The sequence below is a fragment of the Stenella coeruleoalba genome (assembly GCF_951394435.1).
Source record: "Stenella coeruleoalba genome assembly, chromosome: 3".
NCBI lineage: Eukaryota > Metazoa > Chordata > Mammalia > Artiodactyla > Delphinidae > Stenella > Stenella coeruleoalba.
Window position 1 is genome coordinate 158,240,298 of NC_137148.1, and position 20,656 is coordinate 158,260,953.

A 20,656-nucleotide genomic window follows, 5' to 3' on the forward strand; every position below is an offset into this window, starting at 1 on the left:
GGAGGTGCTCCTATGTTGGGTGCATAAACATTTACAATAGTTATATCATCTTCTTGGATTGATCCCTTGATCATTATGTAGTGTCCTTCCTTATCTCTTATAACAGTCTTTATTTTAAAGTCTATTTTATCTGATATGAGTATTGCTACTCCAGCTTTCTTTTGATTTACATTTGCATGGGATATCTATTTTGATCCCTTCACTTTCAGTCTGTATGTGTCCCTAGGTCTGAAGTGGGTCTCTTATAGACAGCATGTATATGGGTCTTGTTTTTGTATCTGTTCAGCCAGTCTGTGTCTTTTGGTTGGGGCATATAATCCATTTACATTCAAGGTTATTGTCCATATGTATGTTCCTATTACCATTTTCTTAGTTGTTTTGGGTTTGTTTTTGTGGGTCTTTTTCTTCTCTTGTGTTTCCTGCCTAGAGAAGTTTCTTTAGCTTTTGTTGTAAAGCTGATTTGGTGGTGCTGAATTCTTTTAGCTTTTGCTTGTCTGAAAAGCTTTTGATTTCTCTGTTGAATCTGAATGAGATCCTTGATGGGTAGAGTAATCTTGGTTGTAGGTTTTTCTCTTTCATCACTTTAAGTATATCCTGCCACTGCCTTCTGGCCTGTAGGGTTTCTGCTGAAAAATCTGCTGTTAACCTTATGGGGATTCCTTTGTATGTTATTTTTTGTTTTTCCCTTTTAATATTTTTTCTTTGAATTTAATTTTTAGTTTGATTAATATATGTCTTGGTGTGTTTCTCCTAGAGTTTATCCTGTATGGGACTCTCTGTGCTTCCTGGACTTGGGTGACTATTTCCTTTCCCATGTTAGGGTAGTTTTCCACTATAATCTCTTCAAATATTTTCTCAGACTCCTTCTTTTTCTCTTCTTCTTCTGGGACCCCTATAATGCGAATGTTGGTGTGTTTAGTGTTGTCCCAGAGATCTCTGAGATTGTCTTCAATTCTTTTCATTCTTTTTTCTTTATTCTGCTCCTCGACAGTTATTTCCACCATTCTGTCATCCAGCTCACTTATTCGTTCTTCTGCCTCAGTTATTCTGTTATTGATTGCTTCTAGTGTATTTCTCATTTCAGTTATTTTGTTGTTCATCTGTTTGTTTGTTCTTTAGTTCTTGTAGATCTTTGTTAAACATTTCTTGTATTTTCTCAATCCGTGGATCCATTCTATTTCCAAGATCCTGGATCATCTTTACTATCATTACTCTGAATTCTTTTTCAGGTAGATTCCCTATTTCCTCTTCATTTATTTGGTCTTGGAGGTTTTTACCTTGCCCCTTCATCCATGACATATTTTTCTTGCTATCTCTTTTTTTTTTTTTTTTTATGAGTGGGATTGTGTTCCTGTCTTACTGGTTTTTTGGCCTCAGGCTTCCAACACTGAAGTGTGTAGGCTGTTGGGTAGAGCTGGGTCTTGTTGCTGAGAGGAGGACCTCCGGGAGACCTCACTCTGATGCATATTTCCTGGGGTCTGAGTTCCTCTGTTAGTCCAGTGGTTCGGACTCAGACCTCCCACCACAGGAGCTTCAGCCCAACCCCCATCTTGTGAATCCAAGATCCCGCAAGCCACACAGGACAGCAAAAAAAACAAAAAAAAAAAAAAGAACAATAATAAAGTAAAAAATAAAATTAGATTAGGAAACTAACAGATATGTTAGAAAAAATATAAAAATAAAAATATAGATGAAACAATAACTGGAAGGTAAAACAGAATCACAGTAGTAAAAAAGAGGAGGAGAAAAAATAAAAGGTGGAAAAGGCCTTGGCTATGGAGGGCAGGGCCTAAGCAGGGTCGAGGTTTAGGCAGTGGGTGGGGCCTATGCCTAGGACCCAGAAGGCTGGAAAAGGCCCTGAGGGTTGTGGGGTGTGGGGCTTAGGCTCAACAGAACAGAAGGGGCCCAGGCATGTCTCCCACCTCTGGTCTCAGAGGGTGGGGGATCCCACCTTGGAGCCCAGCAGGCTTCCTTGGTTTGAGTGGGTGGGGCAAATGCCCTCTGCTCCTTTCCTGCTCCTCTAGTCCCAGAGGGCCCCTCCCACCTTCCTCTCCTGATCTCCCAGGCCTCCCTCCTACATCCCCAGGACCAACCTGGCCTGGAGGGGACCTCTGAGGGCGTAGGACCTGGCCCGAGAGCTGGGCAGACTTCCCCAGCCGATTGGGCAGGGGAAACGCTGGGCCCGCTCCCCTCTGATCCAAGCCCCCACGGGTCCCTTCAGGCATGGGAACCCCTCCCTCCCCTCTCAGCCACCCCTCACGGGCGGCACTGGCCCTGTCCAGCCTCCACTTCTCCTCCCCCTCAGTCCCCTCATGTCCTGCCAGTTTGCTTGGGGGTTCTTCCTGTCTCCTTGGGCATCGGGGTCCCCCACCAGCATCCAGCACGTGCCCTAGTTTTCTCAGATATATGATTTTCAAATCTTTTCTCCCATTCTGTGGGTTGTCTTGTCACTTTCTTGATTGTTCTTTGATGCACAAAAGTTTTAAATTTTGATGGAGTATAGTTTATCTACTTTTTATTTGTTTCTTGTGCTTTACTTGTCACGTCTAAGAAACCACTGTCTAATCCAAAGTTATAAAGATTTACACTTATGCTTTCTTCTCTCATATTTAGTTAGGTCTTTGGTACATTTTGAGTTCATATTTGTATATGGTATGTGGTAAGGGCCCCAATTCATTTTTTTCCTGTGGAAATCCAGTTGTCCCGCCACTATTTGTTGAAAAGACTATTTTCCCTCATAAAATTGTCTTGGAACTCTTGTCAGAAACGAATTTCTATTAAATGTGTAGGTTTATTTCTGACTCGCAATTCTATTCCATTCATCCAGATGTCTGTCATTATGCCATTACCACACTGTTTTGAATATTGTAGCCGTGTATAATACTGTTTTGAAATTTTTAACTGTGAGTCTGCCAACTTGGTTCTTCTTCAAGATTTTTTGACCATCCTGAGTCTCTTGCATTTTCTTATGAATTTTAGGATCAGCTTGTCAATTTCTGCAACCATGATCTCTGGATACTTTTTAAGATTTTTTTTTGTCATTGGTTTTGAGTAATTTGATTATAGTCTTTGGTGCAATTGTCTTTATTTATGTTCCTTGTGCAGTTAATTGAGCTTCTTGGATTTTGGGTTAATAGTTTTCATTAAGTTTGAAATTTGGGGGAGGCATTATTTCTTCAAATATTTTTTCTTTCCCCCTTCATTTGGGAGCTTAAGTTACAAATCATCGAGCCACTTGAAGTTGTACTATAGCTTACTAATAATCCTTTTCCATTTTTATTAATAAAATTCTTCTTTCTCTATGCATTTCATTTTTCATAGTTTCTATTGCTATGTTTTTTATGGTCACTGTTCTTTTGTAGTATCTAATCTGCTATCAATCCCATCCATTGTATTGTTTATCTCTAGAAGTTCTACTTGAGTCTTTTTTATATGTTCTATATCTCATCTTAACTTTTCAAACACATGGAATACAGTTCTAATACCTGTGCTCATGTCCTTATCTCCCAGTTCTAATATCTGTGTCAAATCTGACTTGGTTTTGACAATTGATTATTCTACACATCATAGGTTGTGTGTTTCCTGCCTCCTTGCATGTTGGACAGTCTGGGCTGAATGCCTGATAGTGTGAATTTAACCCTTTTGGGAGCTGGATATTTTGGTTTCTGCAGGTCTTCTTGAGCAACACAGCGTGTTACTTGGAAGCAGCTCGATCCTTTTGGGTCTGGCTTGTGTGATTTGTTATGTGGGGCCAAGGCAGTGCTCAGTCCAAAGCCGATCATCTTCGTCTGCTGAAGTGAGAGTGTTCCTGAGTACTCAACCTGATGCCCTGTGCATTAAGAAAGTTTCTAATCTGACTGCAAACAGACATTATTCCAGCCCTTGTGCTCCTCTGGTGCTACTTCCTCTAGTCCTTTCAGATGGCTCTTTCCTGTGTGCATGTGCCGGTCAGTGCTCTGTGGCATCCTTGAGGGAGGGGGCCCTCTCTCTGTGCAGCTTTCTCTTCTCTGGTTTTCTGTTCCATGGGCACAGGCTGCCTTTGTCTCTCAGGACATCAGCTCTGTCTCCTCAACTCAGGGTCTGCCTGGCTCTGCCTCAGTTTCCTTTTCCCGTAAACTTAAGTCAGGAAGCTGGGGCAATTATAGGGCTCACCATTGTTTCCTATCTCTAATACATCACTGTCCTTCATTCATCTTAACCATTCTGATGATTCTGTACCCAATTCCAATGTGTGGGTTTTTTTCTTTCCCACAAAAAGAAATTCTCTGAGACACCAGCCAAGTGTCCTACAGTTCAACTCAATTCTGACACCATCCACCTGGAAATAGCATCAGATCCCATAGGTTAAGGGCTCAGTCCCACAAGGCTGCCTCCCCCACCACTTCAGATATCAACTGCAAGTCCAGGTTGTCACCTGTGCTTCTGGCCTACATGCTATAAATTAGAGGTTCCAATGACCCCCTTCCTTGGGTTTTAATAATTTGCTAAAGTGGCTCACAGAACTCAGAGAAACATTTCACTTACTAGATCAGTGTTTTATTATAAAAGGGTAAAACTCAGGAGCAGCCAGGTGGAAGAGACGTATAGGCAACACGCGTGGGAAGGGGCAGGGCCAAGCATGCCACTTTCCCCCAGTGTCCATGTGTTTACCAGCCGGGAAGCTCTCTGAACCCTATCCTTTTGGGTTTTTATGGAGACGTCATTACACAGGCACAACTGATTAAATCATTGACCACTGGTGATTAGAAAAAAATATTTTATTGGAGTATAGTTGCTTTACAGTGTTGTGTTAGTTTCTGCTGTACAGCAAAGTGAATCAGCTATACATATACACATATCCCCTCTTTTTTGGGTTTCCTTCCCATTTAGGTCACCGCAGAGCATTGAGTAGAGTTCCCTGTGCTGTGCAGTAGGTTCTCCTTAGTTATCTATTTTACATATAGTATCAGTAGTGTGTATATGTCAATCCCAATCTCCCAATTCATCCCACCCTCCCTTTCCCCCTTGGTATCCATAGGTTTGCTCTCTACGTCTGTGTCTCTATTTTGGCTTTGTAAATAAGATCATCTATACAGTTTTTTCAGATTCCACATATATGCGTTATATACGATATTTGTTTTTCTCTTTCTGGCTTACTTCACTCTGTATGACAGTCTCTAGGTCCATCCACGTCTCTACAAATGACTCAATTTCGTTCCTGTTTATGGCCGAGTAATATTCCATTGTATATATGTACCACATCTTCTTTATCCACTCCTCTGTTCATGGACATTTAGGTTGTCTCCATGTCCTGGCTATTGTAAATAGTGCTGCAATGAACATTGGGGTGCATGTGTCTTTTTGAATTATGGTTTTCTCAGGGTATATGCCCAGTAGTGGGATTGCTGGGTCACATGATAGTTCTATTTTTAGTTTTTTAAGGAACCTCCATACTGTTCTCCATAGTGGCTGTATCAATTTACATTCCCACCAAAAGTGTAGGAGGGTTCCCTTTTCTCCACACCCTCTCCAGCATTTATTGTTTGTGGATTTTGTGATGCAGGCCATTCTGACAGGTATGAGGTGAAAACTACCTCATTGTAGTTTTGATTTGCATTTCTCAATGATTAGTGATGTTGAGCATCTATTCATGTGCCTCTTGGCCATCTGTATGTCTTCTTTGGTGAAATGTCTATTTAGGTCTTCTGCCCATTTTTTGATTGGGTTGTTTGTTTTTTTGATATTGAGCTGCATGAGCTGTTTGTATATTTGGGGGATTAATCCTTTGTCAGTTGCTTCGTTTGCAAATATTTTCTCCCTTTCTGAGTGTTGTCTTTTCGTCTTGTTTATGGTTTCCTTTGCTGTGCAAAGCTTTTAAGTTTCATTAGGTCCCATTTGTTTATTTTTGTTTTTATTTTCATTACTCTAGGAGGTGGGTCAAAAAAGATCTTGCTGTGATTTATGTCAAAGAGTGTTCTGCCTGTGTTTTCCTCTAAGAGTCTTTTATAGTGTCTGGCCTTACATTTAGATCTTTAATTCATTTTTAATTTATTTTTGTGTATGGTGTTAGGGAGTGTTCTAATTTCACTCTTTTACGTGTAGCTGCCCAGTTTTCCCAGCACCATTTATTGAAGAGGCTGTCTTTGCTCCATTGTATATTCTGGCCTCCTTTGTCATAGATTAGTTGACCATAGGTGCATGAGTTTATCTCTGGGCTTTCTCTCCTGTACCATTGATCTATATTTCTGTGTTTGCACTAGTACCATACTGCCTTGACTACCGTAGCCCTGTAGTATAGTCTGAAGTCAGGGAGCCCGATTCCTCCAGCTCCGTTTTTTTTCTTTTCTCAAGATTGCTTTTGCTCTTCAAGGTCTTTTGTGTTTCCATACAAGTTGTAAAATTTTTTGTTCTACTGTGAAAAATGCCATTGATAATTTGATAAGGATTGCATTGAACCTGTAGATTGCTTTGTGTAGTATAGTTATTTTGACAATATTGATTCTTCCGGTCTGAGAACATGGTATATCTCTCCATCTGTTTGTGTCGTCTTTGATTTCTTTATCAGCATCTTATAGTTTTTGGTGTACAGGTCTTTTGCCTCCTTAGGTAGGTTTATTCCTAGGATTGAACTCAATCTCCAGCCCCTCTCCCCTCCCTGGATGTCAGGGGGTCTCAACCTTCTAATCACATGGTTGGTTACCCCGGCAATCAGCCCCCATCCTTAGGGGCTTTTGGAAAATCACTTCATTAACATAAAAAACCCCACCTCTGTGCCTCTCCTCACTTAGGAAATTCCAAGGGTTTAGGAGCTCTGAGTCAGGAACAGGAGGAAGACCAAACACATATTTCTTATTATAAATCACAACATCACAACCATTGTTTTGTGTATTGTGTTTGTTTTCCTTTGGTTGTTTCAGGGGGCCAGTGTCTTAGTTCAGGCTGTTATAACAAAGTACCATAGACTGTGCAGCTTAAATAACAGAAATTTATTGCTTAAAGTTGTGGAGACTGGAAGTCTGAAATCAGGGTGCTAGCATGATTGGGTGCTGGTGAGAGCCCTCTTCCGAATTGCAGATGGCCATCCTCTCACTGTGTTCTCACACGGGGGAAGGGGGAAGGGGTCTCTTCTTATAAGGGCACTAATCCCATTCATTAGGCTCCACCCTCAAGACCTCATCTAAGCCTGATCACCTCAAAAAGATCCCATCTTCAAACACTGTCATGTTGAGGGTTAGGACTTCAGCATATGAATTTTGGGGGGACACAACATTCAGACCTTAGCAGAGGGTAAATCCAGGCCCTCTTCTCCATTGTGGCTAGAAGTTGAAGTCCCAGCTGTTGGTTTTGAGGCCTGTGTTATCCTTGTTCCTTAGTTGGCTGGAACTGGAAGATGCTGTTGTTGCCACTGTCTGCTATTTATGAAGCCCAGTATTTATAAGTTGTTGGGTCTTGTAGTTAGTTATAGGCCTGGAAACATGGGCTGGTAACAGCCTGGGGACAAGGAGGGGCCATAGGGTAGCTGTGTCCCCCATGCCTTCTGACTCAGAAGTGTGAGTGGCTCCCAGGAATGGCTGCGCAGTGAGAATCAGGTAGCCTCTGGGGTGGGGCCCGTTCCCCAGGCAGATGGGGTGCAGGCCTCGCTTCAGCTCCACCCTTCATCCTCAGTGACCAGCACCGACTACGAAACTGCTGTGGATGCCACGGAAACCTCGTCCTATTTCAGCGCCCAAGGCTACCTGTCCAGGTAGAGGGTCGTGCAGGGGTGGTCCTGGGCCCTTTGCGGGGGGTGGCAATGCTGGCTTGGACTGACAGAATCCAAATCCTGGAGCCTTCAACCAGGCCACGGCAGTCTCTGTCCAGGAAAGGGGAGACCTCAGAAGCCATCCATGCTTGACCCTGGTCCCCTCCTGTCCTGGACCCCTCACTGGTCCATCTCACATCTGCCCCTTCTTGGTTCTCCCTGCCAGCTGGGAGCAGGAGGGCACGGAGTCTACCCCAGAGGAGGGGCAGCTGCCGCAGGTCGTGGAGGACCTGAAAGACCTCCAGGTGGCCCCCGGCACGCGTCTGGCCAAGTTCCAGCTCAAGGTGAAAGGTAAGGGGGAGAGAGATGAAGGGAAAGGAGCTGCCTCCCACCAGAGGGAGGGTTAGGGTTAGGGTTAGATCACCCAGGGGTCTGTGAGGGCCTGTGGAGGGCATGGTGTCCACTGGGCTGTGGCCCTGTGCTAACCACTCCCCCTGCGGCCCCAGGCTACCCCACGCCTCGACTGTACTGGTTCAAAGATGGGCAGCCCCTGACTGCATCTGCACACATCTGCATGACGGACAGGAAGACACTGCACACCCTGGAGATTGTCTCGGTCACCAGCGAGGATGCTGGCCAGTACTCGGCCTACATCAGCAACACCGTGGGTGCTGCTTATTCGTCTGCTCGGCTGCTGGTCCGAGGTGGGTGCTCAGGGATGCAGCAGAGCTTGGTGTCCACACCCAGGTTGATGTCCACCTATAAACCATGCTGTGGCAAGCCTGGGAGCTAGGGCCCAGTGGTCACTGCCCCTGTGTGCAAAAGTCACAGGTGGCCAGAAGCTGGCTCCTAGAGAACATGGGCCCTTAGAGGGCGTGGGGCCCATGAAAAACTGACCAGCAAGCAGGGTAGCTAGCTGGTGGAGTAGGCCCAGGCAAGCATGGAGCCCTCCGTAGACTGTGGAGGAAGAGGCAGGTAGTAATTGGGGGAGTAGAGGTCTTAACTTCCTTATTTTCCAAAGTTCTGAGCACTGCAAGGTGATTCCAAGTCTTGCCCAAATCTGCCCTGGTCTAGGGACCCAACACTACCCGTGGCATTGCTTCAGTTGTGGCGTTCTGAGCACAAGCATCCCCAAGTTAGTTTCAGAGCAACGCCCCAGACTCCTGGGCCGGCATGGGTAACATTCCATCTGGTCCGTGGGGACTGAGTGAATTCCATGTCTGCACAGCCAGGTTTAGGAAAGGTGCTGTGTGTAGGAATGGGCGGGGCCACCCTCGGGACTCACACCCTGCTAGGCAGGCCCATTCAGGGGAGGGGGCACCTTGGTGCTGTAGACCTGACTTCTGTGCTTTCTTCAGGCCCCAATGAACCGGAAGAGAAGCCAGCATTCGGTGAGCCGACTCCAGAGGGCAGAGGGAGGGAGGGTGGGGTGGACCCTGGGGACAGGTTCCGTGAGGGTGCGTGAGGGGGACGACCACGTGGAATTGGGGCTCTGCACTGTTTACCACCAACCGCCCCATGTCTCTCCAGATGTACACCAACAGCTGGTGCCACCCCGATTCCTGGAGAAGTTCACCTCCAAGAAGGTGAAGAAGGGCTCCAGCATCACCTTCTCAGTGAAGGTTGAAGGTGAGATGTCCTGCCTCCCTGTCCCACTCAGGAGAGCCCCCAGGGAGGTCCCCCCCTGCACCCACTCAGGACCCTCCTAGGGAGGCTCAGAGGTGACCCCTGCCTCCCAGAGCCACCCTCTTGGTGTGGGGAGACTGTCCACCATCTACTCCCGCCTGCAGGAGACCCGCTCCCAGCTGTGCATTGGCTGCGGGAGGAGGCTGAGCAGGGTGTGCTGTGGATCGGCTGCCACACGCCGGGCTACACAGTGGCCAGCTCTGCCCAGCAGCACAGCCTGGTCCTTCTGGATGTGGACCGACAGCACCAGGGCACCTACACCTGCATCGCCACAAACACTGCTGGCCAAGCCCTCTGTTCCGCAAGCTTGCACGTCTCTGGCTGTGAGTGGGCATGAGTGACCCAGCCAGGAGTGGGAGAGGGGCAGTGTGGGTAGTGTGCAGCCTCAGAGCTCATGGGCCAGCTCCCACACCCTACACTGTGGGCTCCATTCAGCTAGCTGAGACTCTCCTAGAAGCCCCCCGCCGCCCTGAGTGGTTTCTTCCTGGGTCACTCTCAGCTCTTCCCAGGGCGGGTGAGTCAAGTGCAGACCCCATTCCCATCCCTACCAGTGGTGGGATGACTGTGGGCCAAGCTGGAACACTGGGCACAGTCTTCCTCGGGGCTCCAGATGACAGGGCCAAGGCCCCCTGGGGGGTGGTCCAGGCATCCCTGGCAGGGGTCTCGATCAGAATCAGAGCTCGAGGGTATGAGGTGTCATCCTGGTCGCTCACCCTGTTCTCCTGACAGTACCTAAGGAGGCTGGGGCAGCAGAGGAGCAGGCCGGGGTGAAGGAGGCCCTCATCTCCACCTTCCTGCAGGGGTGAGTGAGGGGCTGCTCAAGAGGCAGAGGGGCCAGGAGTGAGGTCCCGGGAGTGTGGGTCCTGGGAGTGCAGGTCCTGGGTGAGTGGGGTCCTGGTCCTGGTGGGGGGCAGTGCTGCTGCTGGGAAGGAGCCCCATCGCAGATCCCAGCCCAGCTCTGGCCCTCTTGGGCCATGTGGCTTGGGTCCCCATTGTAAAGAGAGGACTTCCCCAGGGCCCCGACTGTGGCATCAAGGCCCACTGCCCCCAGACCCTCTTTTCTGTCAGGCCCTTCAGGATACCTCCTCCCCCTTTAGGACCCAACTTGTTTCTGAACAGATGTCGCAACCTTCAGGTTTCACTGACCTCGCTGGGCAGAGGAAAGGTACGGGCTGAGTGGGCACACGTCTGTGCAGGGTGGGGGACAGGGGGTGTGGAGGAGGCTGCCCCGCTGGCAGGCCCCAGGACCGTGTGGCCCTAGGAACACCTGCTTGCCTGGCTCTGGGCTGGGCCTCCCTGCCCTCTTATGGGCCTAATTCTGAGCTTTGGTTGGTCTCCGGGCCATTTCTGACCCTCGAGGATGTGGAAGCTCGCGGGGGCCCCTGGGCTGGGCCAGCCCTTGGCTTAGAGCTCACGTCCAGGGGGCTGTATGGGTGCCTAGGAGCAGGCAGCTGCCGAGTCAGGGCTGGCATGGGGGCAGTTCGGGGAGGCGGGTGCTGGCTATGCTGCCGACAGGGCCCCCACTTCGTCAGGCCTTCTCCCCCTGCCCCCAAGCTGGGTCCCCCTATTCCCAGCCTCTAAGTGTGCCTGCCCCCTGACATGTCCAGCTGCTTCCTGGCCACCTGCACAGGGCCCCAGCACCTTGGCATATTTAAAAAATTGTTTTATGGAGAATACTGAGTCTGCACAGAAGTCGAGAGGAGGGAGCCGTGCACCCCACGTACCCATTGCCCACCTTTGGGATCACTTCTCCACTGACCTGCTTTGTTAATTTACCCAGCCCTCCCTTCCCTGTGCTGCCCCCATCCCAAGCCGCCCTCATTCCCCCGTAACCCCAGCAACGGCTCCCAGCCCCTTACACCTGCAAAGGATCCCACTTCCATCAAGGTCGACCTGAAGCCATCAAACCACAGCTGCCAGGGGTCTGGCCCCCCCAGCCCTCGGGCCACAATTTGGGGTCCTGCCCCCTGCCTTCAGTGTCCAGGACCTGCCCTCGTATTATACTGCCTGGCTGAGGTCCTTGTGATCTCCGTCCCTTCTGAGCCCCTTCCCAGACCAGCGGCCAAGTGGCCAACAGAAATGGAAGTTTGGCACAAACCCCACTGGGGACCCCACAGCTCCAAGCTCCAACCCCAGCCTGACCATTTACCCAGCTTTGCCCTCAGCTGCACCTGCCCACCGCCTTGCAACCATGCTGGCTACCTGCTGTCCCCTGACTGCCTGCTCTCCCCACAGCCACCTGCTGCCCCCACTGTCATGCCTGAGTTTGTGGTCCCCTAAGTCACACCTTGGCTCAGTTGCCCTTGAGCCAAAGAGACCCCTAGTTGTGGTCAGCCTTCCCTGCTTCTGGCAGCTCTGGCCCAAGTCTGTGCGTCCCTGGGCTACTCTGACCCCCAAGCCCAGGATGGGCCTGGAGGCGGTGTTCGGGCACATCTGTGGAGCACACGGCTGGCTGAGCTAGGGTCTGGCCCCCAGGAGAGCTTCCGTCATCAGAGGCCTGCGGCCACCTGTCCTTGGCTGAGGTGGGCACGGAGGAGTTCCTGAAGAAGCTCACGTCGCAGATCACAGAGATGGTGTCGGCCAAGATCACACAGGGTAAGGGTAGCTGGCGTTGGAGTGAAGTCCAGGGGTGGCCGTGACTGAGCCCCCAGGACTGGGGCCCCTCCTCACCTGAACGCCCTGTAGACCCATGGGAGGGCGGCATGGGGGGCAGGCCCTTCGAAGGCATCATGTGCCCTGTGTCCCCCAGCCACGCTGCAGGTGCCTGGAGGTGACAGCGATGAGGAGTCCAAGACGCCGTCCGCATCCCCCCGGCATGGCCGGTCACGCCCCTCTTCCAGCGTCCAGGAGTCATCCTCAGAGTCCGAGGATGGAGACTACCGGGGAGAGGTGCATGGGCAGGCGAGGGGTGGGGCAGGGTGGGCAAGGGGATATGAGAGTGTCAGGGACAGGGTGAAGGTGGAGTTGGTGTAGGGGGCCGGGGGAGCTGGGGCAGAGGAGGTGGGCACACACCTGAGTGGCCAATATCACCACTGCGACCCAGGACACCCCCAGCACCCCAGAGGTTCCTCCTTGTCTCTTTGGGGTGGGCCACCTGGCACCCCCGGTAGGATTTCCATCAGTAGAGATGGGTTGAGCCTGTTCTAGAACTTCATGGAATCTCAGGATGGCTGCTGCTTCTCCACTGAATTCCAGAGGCCTTGTAGCCTGGGCCCTTAGGAGGCCCACTGGCCCCTCTCCAGGTCTGACTCAGTGACTTCCCCCCCAGATCTTTGACATTTATGTGGTCACGGCTGACTACCTGCCCCTGGGGGCTGAGCAGGACGCCATCTCGCTGCGGGAGGGCCAGTACGTGGAGGTACTGGACTCGGCGCACCCGCTGCGCTGGCTTGTGCGTACCAAACCCACCAAGTCCAGCCTCTCTCGGCAAGGCTGGGTGTCTCCTGCCTACCTGGACAAGCGGCTCAAGGTACCTGGATGGCTGGAAGGGTGGTCCTGGGGTTGTACCCCCGTTCCCCATGAAGGCGGGAGCCTCGCCCTGGAAGGACAGGCTAGTGCTCAAGCTGTCTATGACCCTCTCCTGTCTCTCACCAGCTGTCACCTGAGTGGGGGCCAGCTGAGGCCCCTGAGTTCCCCGGGGAGGCTGTGTCGGAGGATGAGTACAAGACGAGGCTGAGGTGAGGGGCCACCGGCAGGAACTGTGGGAAGTTGGGTTCCTGTGGGGGGCCTCCAGGATGCTAATTACACCCAAGTCCCCTGGGGCTTGCCTCTACCTGGCGGGACCTTGCCTGGAAACTCCGTGTGGTGGGGCTGCCTGGTGTGTGAGGGTGCCCTCCCTCCACCAGCTTGCCAGGCCCATTCTGAAAGTGGGCAGCAGGATGCACGTGACTTGGAAGTGCCCGGTTATGCAGCTAAGCTCCTGGGTCTTCCCCTCATGGCTGTCTCCCCACCCAGCTCCATCATCCAGGAGCTGCTGAGCTCGGAGCAGGCCTTTGTGGGCAAGCTGCAGTTCCTGCAGAACCACCACATGCAGTACCTGGACCACTGCCCCCACGTGCCCACGGCCGTGGCCAGCCAGAAGGCAGTCATCTTCCGAAATGTGCAGGACATCAGTCACTTCCATAGCAGGTGGGCATGCAGGGTGGGCCTCAAGGCTATTCCCCGGCCTGTGTGTACATGCATGTATACACACACATGCTTAGACACACACGTGGACACACGGTTCACATGTGTAGATACATGTGTGCACATACAAGTCATACATGCACAAGACACACGCCTACACGCACGGACACACACCACACATGTGCATACACACATGGATGCTCACACTCGCACATGTGTGTACCGACAGGGCTGTACCTCAGGAGAGTGGGCAGGAGTCGAGAAGAGACGGAACCTTTGATGACTCGATTCACCCACTGGTGCACCACACTCCTGTACACACATGTCCCCAGGAACACAGGCACGTGCACCTGGCTTATCCCCGGAAGTGCCTGTGACACACCTACCCACTGCAACCCAAGTACACAGACATACCCCAGAAATGTGTGCACACATGTCCATGGGCACACACAAGTACACGTGCATACCTGCACACTCACACACAGCCTTTCACATGTGGGCATACGTGTACATGGCACACACACGAATGCATGTACACCCACAGACATGTACTCCCTTACGTGCTTGCACACCTGCACATGAGTGCACGCCCTGCAATACCACATATGCGTGGCCCTCACAGCCCAGAACACTCACTGTCATCCACAGGAGCCCAGCCCTGGGAAGGAGCCTGTTTCTTCCCAAACCTGAGGGTTTGGGGCTGGGTTGTGGGTCGTGGGTGAGGGTCCTGATGTCAGCCCTCACCTGACCACTGTTCCCCTCCATGGCAGTTTCTCACAGGAGCTGCATAGCTGTGACACGGATGACGACGTGGCCATGTGCTTCATCAAGAACCAGGCAGCCTTTGAGAAGTATCTGGAGTTCCTGGTGGGCCGAGTGCAGGCTGAGTCAGCGATGGTCAGCACGGCCGTGCAGGAGTTCTACAAGGTGCTCCTCTGCCCGTCAGCCCTGCCTCCACTCGCCAGGCTTGATGCTGGCTTCCAGATCTTAGATCATCTTCCCTGACCCTGCTCAGGCCCCACTTCAGCCTGCCCGGGCCCCCTGGCCCCTAGCTTAGAAAAGCGGGCAGGGTCATCCCCCCAACCCCAAGCTCTGCTCACCTGTTAGACAGTGACACCGGCCATCACCTGGGGCAGTGGTGGGGCCCACCTGCGGAGGAGGGTCTGTGTGTGGGACCCTGATCCACCAGCTCTGGGGCTCTGGGGACATAAGCCATCTGGAGGCTGTGCCCCCCCGCCCTGAACCCAGCCCTGCGATTTCCACAGAAATACACTGAGGAGGTGCTGTCAGCCGCAGATCCTTCGCAGCCACCCCCGCCGTCCCTGCAGCACTTCCTGGAGCAGCCGGTGGAACGGGTCCAGCAGTACCAGGCCCTCCTCAAGGTAGGCACGGCCGGCCAGGGGCTGCGGGGCCACCCCCATGCCCAGCCACCCCAGGTCTCGCCCTGACCCGCAGTCTCCCCCAGGAGCTGATCCGCAACAAGGCGCGGAATGGACAGAACTGTGCACTGCTGGAGCAGGCCTACGCAGTGGTGTCGGCCTTGCCGCAGCGTGCCGAGAACCAGCTGCACGTGTCGCTCATGGAGAACTACCCGGGCACCCTGGAGGCTCTAGGCGAGCCCATCCGCCAGGTCTGGGGCTAGGGGTGCAGTGGAGGGCCTGGGCAGGTGGCCAGGGCTTGTGGAGGGCTGGACTCCAGGCTGGGCATGGCTGACCACAGGCTCACCGCTCTCCCAGGGCCACTTCATTGTGTGGGAGGGGACACCGGGTGCGCGGATGCCGTGGAAGGGCCACCACCGGCATGTCTTCCTGTTCCGCCACCACCTGGTGGTCTGCAAGCCCAAGCGGGACTCGCGCACTGACACCTTCAGCTACGTCTTCCGGAACATGATGAAGGTTTGCAGGGTGCCAGCGGAGCCTGGGTGGGCAGAGGGAGACCATGCAGGATGTGCGGGCAGGTGGAGGCTGCTGGCCAGTCCTGCAGCCCAGTCCTGGGTGACCATGGCTCAGCCTGCATCCTCCCCCCACAGCTGAGCAGCATCGACCTGAACGACAAGGTGGAGGGCGATGACCGTGCCTTCGAGGTTTGGCATGAGCGGGAGGACTCAGTACGCAAGTACCTGCTGCAGGCGCGGACGGTCATCACCAAGAACTCCTGGGTGAAGGAGATCTGTGGCATCCAGCAGCGCCTGGCCCTGCCCGTGTGGCGTGAGTGCCTGGGCTCATGAGGCGAGGCTGGATGGGAGGCTGAACCTTTCAGCCTGGTGGTCTGGCTTGCGGGCACCCAGGTTGGCAGGTCCTGAGCCCTGGCGCCCTGCCCCTACCTGGGCAGGCACAAGGGAAGGGGCTCGATTCTGGGGCAAGTGGCTCTCTCTACCTTGGTTAGCCCAGCCTCTCGGGAGCCCTTAATCAGAGTGTAGGGCTGGCCCTGACCAGAATTGAGGGGAGCCTCGAGGTTCACTGGGGGCTTTCCAGCACAAGGCAGGTGCCCAGACTGTTAGGAATGTGAAGGGCCCGGAAGTTCCTCACTTAGAACAGGAGAGAGGATCCCATTTCAACATGCCCTCTTTTTCCACAGTCCCTACCACTCCCCAGTATACAGCCAACCTGTGTCGCTCACCCTAATGCCCATCCAGGCCCTAGTGTGGGACTATGGATAAAGGCTCACAAGGGGTGGTATCTGTTGCAACCACATCCTTGGTCATGGGGCTCTGGCCCTGCCAGGTGTGCACCTGAGGGGACGGGTGGGTGCTCCAGGCCCTGTGTATGTATCCCCAGGCCCCCCGGAATTTGAAGAGGAGCTGGCCGACTGCACGGCTGAGCTGGGCGAGACAGTCAAACTAGCCTGCCGTGTGACGGGCACACCCAAGCCCATTGTGAGCTGGTACAAAGGTAGGCATTTGGGGGCCAGTGGATACTGATCTTGCAACAAGCAAGAGCTGCCCAGAGGGAATCAGGCTGGGCAGGGGACCAGGGATCCAGGGTGGGACCTCTGGTCTTGGTCCTTGCATGCCAGCAGGAAGGAAAAGCGGGTGGCTGCAATGCCCAGGCTGAGGGGCTGGACACAAGAGACAGGCCTCCTGTTCCAGTCTCCTGCTCCTGAATCAAAGACAGGCTGGCCAGCGTGCACGGGTGGGTGAGGTGGGACAGAGGCGGAGGCTGCTTAGGTATGCATCGTGTTTCTGACGCAGTGACTCTGCCCACCACCGAATCTCACTCATTAGCTCTCTCATTTGCCATGTTTGTGCTGAGTGCCCAGGTACCATTCCAGGTGCAGGGAAGGTGCAGTGAACAGGCAGATCAACCTTGTCCAAGGAGGCTGACCTTCTAGGGGAGGAGACAGATGACAAGCACATAGACAAATGTGTAATATTTGTGACCAGCCAGAGAAATAAGGCAGAGTGAAGGGCAGAGAGTAGTCATCATGCAGACATGTTGGAGGAACTCCAAATAGGCAGTGAGGCTCCAGGCGGACAGGGGAGGGGGAGGCACTGAGGCAGGTGTAGTGGGGAATGAGGCTGGGGAATGCTGGGCCTTGAGGGCTGCCGTGTGGGTCTCAGATTTGACTCTGTGTGTGATGGGAGCTGCAAAGTTTGGGGGTCCCCAGGAACACTGAGGTCAGGAGCCCAAGACCATTCTCACTGGACACGAACTGCAAGGTTGGGGGTCCCATAACCGCCTTCAGGTTCAGTGATTCACTAGGACTCACAGAACTCAGCAGAGCCGTTCCGCTCAGGGTTCTGGTTTACTGCAGTAAAAGGGAAGAGGCACATGGGGTGGGGTCCAGTTGGGGATCCAGGTATGGTCCAGATGTCCCCCCCGTGGAGTTGTGTGGACATGCCTGTTCCTGTCAGTACAGATGTGTGCCATCACACGGAGTGTGGCCAACCAGGGACGCTCACTTGTTGAGCCTTGTTGTCCAGGGTTTCTGTTGGGGCATTCACGTAGGCTGACCACCTGCATGGCTGACCTCAATCTCTGGCCCCTCTGAGGTCAAGCTGATGCAGTATGGCCTAAAGCCCCCACCCTAAATCACAGTGTGGCATAGACCACCTGGCATGGTCCAGGTTCCCAGGTAAACCAAGATATTCTTATTAGGCCTCACCTGGCTGGCAGGTAGGTCTCCTCCGGGCTGGCAGGTAAATCCTGAATCCTTAGTTCAGTCCCAGTAGCCAAGTCCAGTCCTGGTTTTGGAGGAGCTGTCCCAGGGAAGTCAGTCCTCCTGTCCTGCTTGTTCACAGCCAGCTGGGGCATTTGTTCACCCACGAATGGCTAAGAATGGGGCTGGAGAAGACATGCAGGAGCACTTTGCTGGGACATGAAAGAGAGACCGTCCCAGTCCCACTGTCAGAGCTTCAGGCCAGAGTCAGTGGAGCAGCAGCTGGTCCCCCGCAGCAGCCAGGGGATCATGCTTCTGGAGTCTGTGGGGTCCTGGGGTCTGTGGAGCTCCCTTCCCAGCTGCCTCACAGAACCCATATGTAGTGCAGCTCCATTTCCCTGCCATCCCTTCTCACACCCCAAACTTGCACCTGTGACGATGTGTCCAGAGAGACAAAGCCATTCCATAAAAGTTATTTAGAAGTAAGAATGAGCCCCTCAGCCGCCACCTTTCAGCTGGGCTGCCCCCGGGAAAGTGTGCCCGCCGGGCTGCATCTGAGGGGAATGAGGGATGCACCATGCCCAGGAACAGTCAGAGTGGGATCCCAGGTTCCCAGCTGTATCCAGACAATCCACTGACCATTACCCTGTGAGCAGCTTGCAGGCTTTGACCCCTCTGAGGACAGCTGTGTCCAGTGAGTAGAGGAGGCGAGGGACAGTCAGATGGTCAATTCATGCTGGGCAGCTTCTGTGAGAGACAACACAGGTTCTCAAACCGCAGGTGGTCCAGGCAGCGTACACAGCCGTGTGGTGTGGCCAGAGCTGGCCGTTCACCGACCTAAAGCAGCATCTCAGTTGGAAACACCACAGATGGCCCTGAGAGGCACCCATCTGCCAGATGGGGGGGTCCACCCCAAGTGATGTGCACCTCTCTCATCTCAGAGCCTCTCTCGGCAGTCCCCTGTCTGGCATGCGCTGGAACTCAGTGCCACGTGCAATGCAACGGCTCCACACAGGAACCCTGGTGGGAGCCCTATCAGTGGCCTCACTTTGCCTCCATGGTTCATGGACCCAAGGAAGAGTGTCTTCAACCCACCTGTCTATAGCCTGTTAAGTGTCAAACCACATATCCAGGGCATTCACAACATCTCAACGTCAGTGAGCACATAACCTTTGCCAGGAAAAGTAGCATCTGGCAGGAGAAATCAGACTCACCAGCCAGCAAAATGTCATTCATTTGGCAGAAGCTTGAGTGTCGGGGGTGAGGGCCAAGTCCTGATCCACGCCCCCCCCCCCGGGGGGGGCAGCCAGCAGGGAGCAGAGAGCACCAGCGATGTGTATTAGAGATCATGCCCATGCGAATGCAGGGACCTCTGGTCTTGGTCCTTGCATGCCAGCAGGAAGGAAAAGCGGGTGGCTGCAATGCCCAGGACTCCCACCAGGAGCTGTCAGCCTGCACAGCAGACCCTATTACAGCCACCCTGTCCAAGCCAGCTGGAGCCACAGGACCGGTGACTGGATTGGGCTGGTGACGATCTCCTGCCAGCCACCACTCTCTCTGGCTGTTGATTTTGGACTCGGCCTCTCTCGTTAGCTTGGCTCCTTTCACATCACCCAGGAGGCCTGGAACTTCCTTTCTCCTCCTGGGGTTCTGTTGGCAATCTTGGGAAGTGACGGGTTGCTGGGCTGGACCTGGTTACATGCTCTATAGCCACCTATCCAAGTGTAGGGTGTCCCCACCCTTGTGTGGAGCAGGGAATTCCAAACAGAGGTAGAAGCCACAGTCACAGCACCCTGACTTGACCCCAAGGTGACATTACTTTTCCTGCTCTCTGGGAACCTTGCTCACATCCCATCAGTGGAATCAGATGCCTGTGTCCAGCAGAGCCATCAAAATCTAAGTTCTCCCCCTGCCTCAGGTGCCTGGCATATCAGATGCGCATGTAGGGCCTCTGGTTCCTCTGGGCACAGGGAGACGAAGGCCCACTTCTGATTTTTTTTTTTTTTTTTTTTTTTTGCGGTACGCGGGCCTCTCACTGTTGTGGCCTCTCCCGTTGCGGAGCACAGGCTCCGGATGCACAGGCTCAGCGGCCATGGCTCACGGGCCCAGCCGCTCCGCGGCATGTGGGATCTTCCCGGACCGGGGCACGAACCCGTGTCCCCTGCATCGGCAGGCGGACTCTCAACCACTGCGCCACCAGGGAAGCCCCATCTTCTGATTATTTTTCTCTTAAACAGAGGTGAAGGTGGAGGACGAGGAAGGGGCCAGGGATGGAACAAGACACACTTCCATAGCTCAGTAATATCCAGTGTTTTGGGCTCACTGAAAGCCCTAAATGGGGCAGCAAGATTGTCACTACTGATCCCATCAGTTTTAGCTTCAGGGACCGCTTGACTTAAAAACCACATCACATTGTTCTCAGGGGCTCTGTGCCCCTTGCCTGGCTGGGGTTTAACTTGCATGGTGGTGACCTTTTGGATGGGATCCACTTAGCAGGGGTTTCCACTGGCCCAGAGCCATGGTAACACCTCCCATCCTCTTTCTGGGTCTTCCCATAAGGGCTGAGTGGGTTTTCCAAGGAGGCAGGGCCACCTGTCAGGAAGCACTTACATCTCTTTGGATCACCTTCTCCAGTGTGTCACCAGCATTCTAGACACCATCCAGGTGCCACGAGCCCATGTGCCAGCTATTGATGGTTCCCTGTAGAGGTTTGTCTATATCAGGGAGTTGTCCCGAGCCAGGGTTCACAGCAGACACTGAGGTCCTTTACTGTTAACTCTAAAAGAATGCTGCGCGTGTTTGGTGCCCATGCCTCTCACCCCTGAGTTCTAGCCCTGCTCCTACCTGCATTCTGCCCATCAGGATTGGTGATGGCTCTCTCTTTGCACCCGGTGTAGGTGTGTGTTTCTGTGACTGGGGTAAGAAGGGAATGGAACCTTCCTGGGACTCAGCATGGGTTCTAATATTTGTTGGGAAGTGGGGCTGACCTGAGGCTGAACCAGCAGTGTCCCCGCTGCAAGGAAAGAG

General features: G+C 53.1%; 1 protein-coding gene across 1 annotated transcript in view; it reads left to right on the plus strand.

The window, feature by feature from the left end:
• Positions 1–20,656, plus strand: part of OBSCN (obscurin, cytoskeletal calmodulin and titin-interacting RhoGEF) — a gene marked incomplete at both ends in the record, with an annotated part of 178,879 nt that overhangs the window by 146,865 nt on the left and 11,358 nt on the right. Inside the window, 19 exons of the mRNA XM_079915848.1 lie at positions 7,645–7,723; positions 7,947–8,071; positions 8,227–8,424; positions 9,079–9,111; positions 9,251–9,349; positions 9,511–9,729; positions 10,136–10,208; positions 10,504–10,571; positions 11,882–12,001; positions 12,156–12,295; positions 12,675–12,875; positions 13,001–13,083; positions 13,361–13,534; positions 14,302–14,458; positions 14,797–14,913; positions 14,997–15,161; positions 15,268–15,426; positions 15,561–15,738; positions 16,309–16,422. Of these exons, the coding sequence (XP_079771974.1) occupies positions 7,645–7,723; positions 7,947–8,071; positions 8,227–8,424; positions 9,079–9,111; positions 9,251–9,349; positions 9,511–9,729; positions 10,136–10,208; positions 10,504–10,571; positions 11,882–12,001; positions 12,156–12,295; positions 12,675–12,875; positions 13,001–13,083; positions 13,361–13,534; positions 14,302–14,458; positions 14,797–14,913; positions 14,997–15,161; positions 15,268–15,426; positions 15,561–15,738; positions 16,309–16,422 (2,502 nt within the window). The remainder of the gene's footprint in view (positions 1–7,644; positions 7,724–7,946; positions 8,072–8,226; positions 8,425–9,078; positions 9,112–9,250; positions 9,350–9,510; positions 9,730–10,135; positions 10,209–10,503; positions 10,572–11,881; positions 12,002–12,155; positions 12,296–12,674; positions 12,876–13,000; positions 13,084–13,360; positions 13,535–14,301; positions 14,459–14,796; positions 14,914–14,996; positions 15,162–15,267; positions 15,427–15,560; positions 15,739–16,308; positions 16,423–20,656) is intronic.